We start from the raw sequence: 9665 nt of genomic DNA, 5'->3' as shown, positions 1-9665 counted from the left end.
CTCCAGGCAGAAATATTAACACAGTCCAGTTCACACAGCCTGCTGGGCACATGATCTTCATGTCCCAGAAGGGCCATGCCTCCAACCAGGTACAGCCTTTTCTCCAAACTGAAAGGAAACTGAGGCACAGAATGTGTGACGGCCATAAGTGACACTTCTTGTTCCACTCCTGGCCTCCCATGAGCTTCAACTCCTCATCCCCTGTCCTTCCCCTGTATTTTGTCTAGAGTAACTCAGGAATGAGCAAGGTAAAGGAATGGCTAGGTGGGTGGGGGCTTTGAGGAATTCTGATACAGATACCTTGACCAGAGTGGGCAGCCACAAATCAGTTCTAGCAGGTTGCTGCCAACAGGGGAATCAGATCTGGTGTTACTGTAGACCTTAAAAAATTATCAAGAGAAGCCAGAAATCCAAATTTCTCTGTGAAATATCCACATTTTTATTTATTTATAATTTTTTTACAGCTCAGAGTTTTATTCAGTCAACAAAGGATAGTACACTCGAGGCGTGAAGGCAGGCCGACCCCAAAGGAGAGTCATTTTTTGTTTTACATTTTAAAAGTAGCAAACCAGATTTTAAATTTTGGCCAACAACATGAGCCAAACAAAACATATCAGTGTGTAACTCTGATGTATATTGTATAATGTTTTTGTTCTCCTCTTATATGATGCTCAGTCTAGGGAGCAGATTCTAAATACTGTTAATATTAGCTTCATTTTACAGATGGGGAAACTGAGGCACAGAGCAATTTAGTAGCTTGCCCAAAGTTTGAGCATCAAAGCTGGCACTTGAAGTTTTAAAAGTGTGCTTTTTATCCTCATTACAAATGCATCTTTTAGAAATAACCTTTTCTTTTTTAATCCTAAAGATATTACATATTACAAATATGATAAACTGCAGAAAGGCAAAAACAAAAAATGACCACTAGTCCCAACACGCAAACATCAACACTACTACTTAGTGTATTTCCTCACAGGAAAAAAAAATTCCCTATTAATTCAACCAGAGGTAACTGCTATATAGGTTAGGATCTGTGCTAGGTGCCTGGGATATTACAGTGAACAAGACAGAGTTCCTGCCTTTAGAAGGCATACAAGTCTAGTTCTTGTTGTTTGTTCCATTCATTGCCAGCATAGGTGTTAACATCCAATAGAGCTTCCTCAAGAAGCCAAAGAATAATAAACGGTTAGTGCATTTCAGGTGGGCCCAAGTCCCCCAAATGCCTAGTCCCATTTAGGCTCCCTCCTTAGAAACGAAATGAGAGAACTGGACTCCTAGTGATGGAGTTAAGATGCAGAAAGGTATAGGGCTTGAGAGCCCTGCTAAACTCTCAATTCACTTGGCCAAGGATCTGGATCTCCACCTTCCAGCCTCAAGGAAAAGGGTCGGCGGGGGGCAAGTGGTACGTGGCATCCAGAAAGATGACGAGGGTCCCAACGCTTGTGAAGATGATGAAGGTCCACAGGAAGAGGCGGTCCACGACCATGGCCACAAATTGCCAGTCCTCCTTCAGCTGGGGTCAGGCAGAGGAAACTGTTCCTGAGTCCGGACCCCCAGGAACGGCTGCCCCAAGGCCCTGTGCCCCATCCAGATCCTCCCACCACAGCTTTGAGACAAGGGCCGGCCTCAGAACAGCAGAGAGCCACCACAGGCAATGGATGTGAATCAAGAACAAGAAGGAAAGTAAAGACAGGACCCAGTGAGGCAAACTTCCACTCAGAAATAAACCCGAGGCACTTCCCTGGTGGTCCAGTGGCTAGGACACCACGCTCCCAATGCAAGGGGCCCGGGTTCAAGCCCTGGTCAGGGAACTAAATCCCACATGCCACAACCAAAGATCCCATATGCCACAACTGCTGCTAAGTCGCTTCAGTCGTGTCCGACTCTGTGCGACCCCATAGATGGCAGCTCGCCAGGCTCTGCTGTCCCTGGGATTCTCCAGGCAAGAACACTGGAGTGGGTTGCCATTTCCTTCTCCAATGCATGAAAGTGAAAAGTGAAAGTGAAGTCGCTCAGTCTGACTCTTAGCAATCCCATGGACTGCAGCCTGCCAGGCTCCTCCGTCCATGGGATTTTCCAGGCAAGAGTACTGGAGCGGGTTGCCATTGCCTTCTCCGATATGCCACAACTAAGACCCGACGTAGCCAAATAAATAATTTAAAAAATTAAAATAACACCGAGTGCTGGGGGCGGAGCCTGTTTCCGGGTGGAGCCAAGGGCCCCCAGGCCTTGCCCTGGTCCACCCTCGGTGGACATACCGCGTCATGGTCTTCCTGTTCCTGCAGCTGTCGAGCGATGTAGCTGATCGAAGAAACGACCTCCCGTAGCTCAGGAGAGAGACCCACAGCCCGGTTTGGACCATCGATAAATCGCCTCAGGTCTGGAGCAGACAGTTCAGGCTGGAACCTGGAAGAGGCGGGACTGTTTGGCCACGCCCAAGGCGCAAAGACAGCCTGGGCGGGTGCTCTAGCCCCTGCCCCAATTCCCTCCTCCAACGCAAGTCTGGGTTTCAAAACGTGAGAGGGCCCCTCAGGTTCTCGCCTATGGCGGCGACCTCTCTAACCTTCTGCAATTTTTCCTAACCTCTTAGGCGTTTCAGTTCCCACCTCTCCACAAAGTGGGCAACAGATGGCATACTACAACTCCCATGATGCTCAACCACAACCTCCGGGAGCTTAGGTCGCCTGCACCGCACAGTCTTCTGGGAATTGTAGTTCTCCCTCTCCCTTTTATGTGGGCGATGGAGAGTAGGTATTACCTGTTGGGTTTGGGGAAGAGAAAATCATTTGGTGGCTTGCGGATGAAATATTCATCTGTTCCCCGACCCCAGCCACTTCCTGGAGAATCCCTGAGAGCTATGGAAGGTGGCTCCAGCATCTGGTCTCTCTCAGGTTTGGGCCTCTTCAGACCCAGGTACAGAGGGAGTTTGTGGATAAAGATCTGCAGAGTAGATGAACAGGCGCGTTGGAGGGGGTTCTCAGGCCTTGAGACCAGAAGAGAAGCCGCAAACCACCCCCTGGCACGTGCCCACTCCTGCCAAGCGTGCCTGAGTCCCACAGGGCCCAGAGTTCTTAAGTGGGTTAGGAGACATCCTGACTGGAAAGAAAAGTTCTAAGGGCCGCCACCCTGATAGTACCTAGCCCTTGGAATGCTTCCATGGGACCCACCCCACAAAGGGCAGTATTGATGAAGAGAGTCTGGAATCCACACAGAGTTAATAATGTGAGGATAAAATTAATTGTGCAACATTTCAACACCCAAAGACCCTGGCACTCGGACACTACCAGGAGTTGAAGTTGTAGTCTCCCTCGGGTCTGTGAAAGGGAAGGTTGAAGCTGATGGGAGAAAGGAGCAAAGCCTGGACAAAAATCCAAATACTAGGATTTAGAGTTAACACAGGTTGAAGGAGGAGGTCTTCTTACCTGACGAACCCAAAGGGGCATTTGGTGGGTGTGGGGTGAGCGATGATGCAGGTTGAGGACCACAACACTGAGGATGACTGAGAAGGTGACGAGGACCATGGTGAACATGAGGTACTTGATAATGATGGGGACAGACAGGGAGGTCTCAGGTACTTTGTCTGCCAGCAGCAGCAGGAACACAGTGAGGGTCAACAGGGCAAAGATGGAGAGCCCCATCTTCTCTCCTTGGGGGACAGAGGGGAAGGTGGAAGAATTCGGCTTTGCCAGAAGAAGATCTCCCTGGCATAATCAGTGACCATGTTTCCAGCCCACTCAGACAGGGTTTTGGAAGGGCCAACTGCAAGCAAATGACTCCTGCATTTAAACCTCCAACCTGGACTTATTCCCCTAAATTCCACACTTGTCTTCCTAACTCCTCCATTTGGGTGTCCAACCAACATCTCAGATTTAACATGTCCAATACTTAATTCCCTCACTGCCGACTCTCCCCACAGTCTTCCACATTTCATAAATGACAACTCCATCTTTCCTGTGGCTCAAGCCAAATCCTTTGAGTCATTTTCTGCTCTTGTCCCTCTCATCCCATATCCAATCCATACCAAACCTTATTGGTACAAGCCATCATTACCTCAGGTCTGAGTTATTATAAAGGCCTCCTCTTTGCTTCATCCTTTGCCCCCTGCTGACTGTTTTCAACAGAGCATCCAGACGGATCCCTTAAAGATGTAAATCAGATCATAACACTCCAGTAGCTTCCCATCTCCTTTAGCATAAAAGCCAAAAGTCCTTACTGCAGCAAGGTCTTCCCATGAACTCTCTGACTTCGTCTCCTACTGTTTTCTCTCTTGCTAACTTGATTCAGTTACATCGGCTATTTCTTGAATATGCAAGGCATACTCCCACCTCAAGAGTCTTCACATTCACTCTTAACTCCTCCTGGTAATTTCTTCCCTCAGATATCTACCACGGTCATTCTCTCACTTCCTTCAAGTTTTTGTTCTAATATTGATCAGATATTCCCTTTTTAGTGAGACATTCACTGACCAGCCTATTTTTAAATTGCAACCCCTGTGATAAGCCATAATGAAAAGAATATGAAAAAGAATATATATATGTATAACTGAGTCACTTTACTGTACAACAGAAATTAAACACAACATTGTAAATCAACTATACTTCAATACAATTTTTAAAATAAATAAATAAATTGCATCCCCTACTCCCATCCTCATCCTCCCCAAACCCTTCTCCTGCTTCATTTTCCTTCTTAGGACTTGACCTCTTCTTCTTCTTCTTTTTTTTCATATTTATTAATTTGGATGCACTGGGTTTTAGTTGCAGCATGAAGGAACCTTTGATCTTTGCTGTGGCATGTGGAAATTTTTAGTTGCACCATGAGGGATCTTTAGTTGTGGAATACGAACTCTTAGTTGCAGCATGGGGATCTAGTTCCCCAACCAAGTATCAAATCTGGGCCCCCTACACTGGGAGGTCAGAGTCTTAGCTTCTGGACCACCAGAGAAGTCCCTTGACCTCTTCCACTATATTGTTTAATGGATTTATTTATTATGCTTGGACTGTCTCCTCCACTAGAATGTAAACTCCATGAGAGTAGGGATTTTTGCCTGTTTTATTCACTGATGTATTCCCAGTGTCTTGCACATTACAGATGCTCAACAAATATTGTTGCATGAGTTAATAGACCAACCCCTGTAGCACAAACTGTATAGCAAATTGAAGGATCTAAAAATGAAATAAAGTATATAAGAATATGCCAGGTGGCTGGTTATTCCTGTGACATACAACAGGTACTGGGAACTTCAGGGAAGGTATTGAAATAAATAACATTAATGGTCTGTTCTGGTTTAGTTCTATAATATTGGTTTCCAAGATTTGCCTTGCTCCAAGAAGAAGAAGTAACATGTGAAAGTGTCCCTAGAGCTTCATCACTCTCCTTCCCTTAGACAGAGAGGACTTGATTCCAGAGAGAAGGAAAGCATGTGTTTTTTGTTTGTTTTGTTTTGGGGGCCACAGCAGTGAAAGCCCAGAATCTTAACCACTAGGCCCACCAGGGAACTCCTGGGAAAAGCATCTTTTGAATTCCAGAGTTTAGGACATCAGTCTCTGAATCAAACTGGTACTAACCAGGGTTGGAATAGCGACACCGCCTCTCTCTATATAAGGTCAGCTGAATGACAAACTCTCCTAACCTCTTTATCCTCCTCTGTGAAACAGGAAGACAATTCAGCACCTACCTCACAGAGTTGTGAAGATTAGAATTGAGTTAATATATGAATCCCATGGACGGAGGAGCCTGGTGGGCTACAGTCCATAGGGTCGCAAAGAGTCAGACACAACTGAAGTGACTTCACACGCACGCACACATAGAAAACATATTATCTGTATTATCTTATAGCAAGTGCTCAAAATTAGCAAATTACATACACTTACACAAAGTTTACAGAGTACCCTGCATAGTTCTCTTAACTCAGTTAATCCTCAAAATAGTCCTACATGATAGGAACAGTGGGTGTCCTATTTCCAGATCAGGACACTAAGAGATTAAGGAATTTGCCCAAGGTTACTCCTTAAGCACTTTGTGCTGTATTTTAGAGAACTGTTGGATATTATTTTCTAGGGAGATGGAAGGTTTAGGGACTAGTACTCTTGCCTGGAAAATCCCATGGATGGAGGAGCCTGGTAGGCTGCAGTCCATGGGGTCACTAAGAGTCGGACACGACTGAGCGACTTCACTTTCACTTTTCACTTTCATGCACTGGAGAAGGAAATGGCAACCCACTCCAGTGTTCTTGCCTGGAGAATCCCAGGGACAGCAGAGCCTGGTGGGCTGCCATCTATGGGGTCGCACAGAGTCATACAGGACTGAAGTGACTTAGCAGCAGCAGCAGGCATCTGACAAGTGAGGGGACAGAGGATGCCAAGAATGGGAAAAAGGAAAGGAATAGTTATCTAAGCCTGGGAGCTTGCAGGTCAGAGGAGTGGCAGTTCCAGGGATGAGATCCTAGGATTCTGAAGGGAAGAGTTCAGAAGTTACTAGATGCAGAGAAGTGAGCAGCAGAGGGGAGACAGCACTTGAGGTTGGAGGGGAAACCTGAATCCAGATGCAAAGGCTCTTCTTGAAGGGAAAACCTAGGTAAGATTGCTTAAGCACAACTCCTGATGGCCTGAGTTGGCAGGAAAACCTTCCCTGTATTATGGGTGAAGAGGAAGAAGCTGAACTATTGGTAAGTAAGACAGCTGGGGCTCCTCTCCCCTTACCTGCATCCGGTGGCAGGTAGAAGACAAAGATGGCCAGGAGAGTGATGAGGATGCATGGGGCAATGACGTTGACCAGGTAAAAGAGAGGCTTCCGGCGAATGATGAGGTAGAAGGTGACTTCTTCACGTTGTCCTTCCCCGCCTCCCCTAGGATCCACTGGAGGCTGAATTAGCCGAGAAGGCTTGTGGATAATCTCCCATTGGCCATTCTCTTGGAGGGGTGAGGGGGGAGAAGAGAAGGTGACAGATATGGGACATGTCTTTGTTGGTGCCAGATACGGCTTTCTTTCTTTCTTTCTTTCTTTTTCTTTTGCCTGCTCCACGCTGTTTGTGGTAGTTCCCCAGCCAGGGATTGAACCCAGGCCCTCAGCAGTGAAATCACAGAGTCCTAACTACTAGACTGCCAGGGAATTCCCAGATATGGCTTTCTCCACCACATCCTAGAGCAGAGGAGACTGATATAATAAGGGGCAATAAGGGGCTAGCTATAGACCCTGGGCTGGACAGCCCATCTCTATTTGAACGAGTCTCAATTTCCATACCCACAAAATATAGATAGTTATATCTATCTTGCCGACCTCACAGGGACTTGTTGATGGAATATGTTTATCAGCCTGTTAGAAACTGGAAATCATAAAGCCCCATGGACATGGAAGTTATACCCACTCACCAATAAAGGTCCCTTCATGAATATACACTTCCTGCCGCTCCTGCCCCTCAGGACTCAAGCCAGTTTGCAGGCTGACCTCTGAGCTGTCATAGCTATAGGAACTGAACACCATGGTGCAGTTCTGCCAGTCAAAGGGGAAGTAGGTGACCTGGATGGAATGGAGAGTCACTAGAGCTGCCAAAGAGCTGGTTGGGGCTGGGGGAGTTGGGGAGGTCACAGGGCAGACAGGGGTCAGAGGATATGGCCCCTCAGGAGCTAGAGACCACCAAGGGAGATCACCTAGAAGTGGAGTCATAGAGAAATCAGAAGGTTGTTTGGGGAGGCCATGGACATTGGAGGAAAGGTCACTAAGGAAGACTGGAAGTCAATGAAAGTGGACAGAGAAGAGGAAACTCAACAGACGCTAAGAGGGATGTGAAGGTCATGGGGATAATGGAGGAGTAGGTCTGAGGGAGGGTTTCTACGATCGCCTTGAGCTTCCCAGATGGAGCCGGGAGACCTGGATGCTACAACTGCTGCGATAGATGCCTGGGGGCTGCCAGCGCATGGAGCCATCGGAGGACACCACGACGCTGATGTCCAGAGCAACATCAAAATTTCCATCGTTACTGTAGGAAAAGAATCAAATCAACTCGGATCAGGCCCCGTCCTCCGGAGGCCGCGCCCCTCCAGAGGCCCTGCCCCATTTCCCAGACTTTGGGAACATCCTACTTGTTTAGGAGCACCACGTCGGGTAGCCACACGGATTCTGCTGAGATGCGGAGTGAATCGATGCCCTCGTGCTCCTCAGGGTCCCAGCTGAGCCTGTAGTCAGTCCATTCCTAGGGAGGCAGAGGCTGAGGGGCCGTCTGGGGTGGGAGGCTGGGAGGAGCCTTGGGACGTGCGCAGGAAGCCCGGGCAGGGAATGCAAGGGAGGAGAGCCGCGCAGGTCTGGGCTGTGGTTCTGAAGGCCTAGGCTCTGATTCCAGTTCCACGTGCACTCTTTGGGACCCCATTAACTAATTTTCCTTCCCTCGCATCGGGCCCCAATTTTTCCATTTTGTAAAAACGAGGGGGTTGACGAGCTAGTCTCTAAAACAGTGATTTTCAAACCGCAATTAGCGACCCTTTTAATGGGTCAGGAGTCACATGAGTGGCCCCAAACCAGAGTTTAAATTCTTTTCTGAAGCCTCTGTTTCAGTTATAAATGTGTTTTCTGAGGTCATGATGCAAAAAAAAAAAAAAAAAAAAAAATTCTTATTGGGCGGGACATTCAAGGAAATTGTAAAGGCAGCGAGGTCGCCCGCCCTTTCCCACCCTGCGGGGGTCTCCGTACCAGGTCTAAGTAGACTTTTGTGCTCATCTCCTCATCCTTCTCGTTCTAGAAGGGAAAATTTTAAGGGTAGATATGATGTAAGTGTAGAGAAATAAGGGGCTCGGTAGGTCAAACTCTCCCTGGAAACTCCCTTCTTTTTCCGAGTCGCACTCTCTCGGGTTCAAGCCCCATCTCCTATAACCTGCGTGGATTTAAACCCTATCTCGCAAATTTCCTGCGGTCCTTACGGCCAGCCAATTCATTTACCAGTCCCGACGTGGACCGGAATGAATCTCCATCTGCTGTTTATTAACTCTGTCCGGCGCCAAGCTCCGCCCCAGCCTGTGACCCCGCCTCAAGACCCGCCCTCCGGCCAGTCCAGCGGCCCCCAGCTCCATTTCAAGATCCGCCCATAGGCCTGTTCATCATTTTACCCGGCTCTACCCTGGTCGGTCCAGCAGCCACGCCCACAGCTTGTCCATTGGTCCGATTTCGACCCAACCTGCTCTAATATCCCATCAGTCTCCTAGTCTGGCTTCGCCCCGGACCCCCTCCCCCAGTGGTCCCTGGATCCCGCCCTGCCTAAAGCCACGCCCCTAGTCGCCTAGTGGCGGGACGCAACTTCCCGTGTGCGCCCTCACCAGGCTGATGAGTTGCGCTAGGGTGAGACCAATGCTGACCCAGACACGGTCTCCCACCTCCCGCGCCGGCCGCACCGTGCTATCATAGCCTGAGAAAAGTTTCTCGCGGAGTCGGCCCTCCGCCTCCGAGCCGCGGGCGCCTGGAGGAGGAAAGAACTGAGTGAAGCTTTGATGCCCGGCCACGACCTCTGGCCCTGTCACTGCTTCTTTGAGGCCCACACTTACCCGGGGCGAGATGCGCCCCCAGCACCCCCAGCAGGAACAGAAGCAGCGCCCCTGGGGTCATAGCCCGCCCGCGTCGCTCAGTGAGTCCGCTGGGTGAGTCGCCAGGACAAGCCAGCGCAGGGGAAGTGACGAGGC

The 9665-nt window shown here is 48.8% G+C and overlaps 1 protein-coding gene across 4 annotated transcripts; it reads right to left on the bottom strand.

The window, feature by feature from the left end:
- Positions 1-415: 415 nt before the first annotated feature.
- CHRNB1 (cholinergic receptor nicotinic beta 1 subunit) lies at positions 416-9657 on the bottom strand. 4 transcript variants are annotated; one of them, XM_004012654.5, is made up of 11 exons: positions 9531-9657; positions 9306-9445; positions 8686-8730; positions 8082-8191; positions 7870-7978; positions 7371-7518; positions 6702-6911; positions 3423-3646; positions 2759-2940; positions 2259-2406; positions 416-1513 (listed from the first exon to the last, which is right to left on the bottom strand). In XM_004012654.5, the coding sequence occupies exons 1-11, from the start codon at positions 9589-9591 to the stop codon at positions 1373-1375; spliced, it is 1518 nt and encodes a 505-aa protein (XP_004012703.1). In that variant the 5' UTR covers positions 9592-9657; the 3' UTR covers positions 416-1372. The 4 variants fall into 4 exon arrangements, with proteins under 4 accessions (XP_004012703.1, XP_012041046.1, XP_042112552.1 ...); XM_012185656.4 differs by lacking the exon at positions 2759-2940 and adding an exon at positions 2607-2758; XM_042256618.1 differs by having other exon boundaries at positions 9345-9445.
- Positions 9658-9665: the final 8 nt, after the last annotated feature.

Source organism: Ovis aries, chromosome 11 (genome assembly GCF_016772045.2).
Source record: "Ovis aries strain OAR_USU_Benz2616 breed Rambouillet chromosome 11, ARS-UI_Ramb_v3.0, whole genome shotgun sequence".
NCBI classification, from domain to species: Eukaryota; Metazoa; Chordata; class Mammalia; order Artiodactyla; family Bovidae; genus Ovis; species Ovis aries.
This window is presented reverse-complemented; position numbering and strand designations above follow the sequence as displayed.

Bases quoted from the DNA above. Each gene is read 5' to 3' on its own strand.
- CHRNB1 (XM_004012654.5), bottom strand. From the start codon at position 9,591: ATGACCCCAGGGGCGCTGCTTCTGTTCCTGCTGGGGGTGCTGGGGGCG. The intron at 6,912-7,370 runs GTGAGTGGGTAT...CACCCCTCCAAG, and splicing joins TCATGAAGGGACCTTTATTG to AGAATGGCCAATGGGAGATT. The intron at 2,407-2,758 runs GTAATACCTACT...CGCCTCTTCCAG, and splicing joins CTCTTCCCCAAACCCAACAG to GTTCCAGCCTGAACTGTCTG.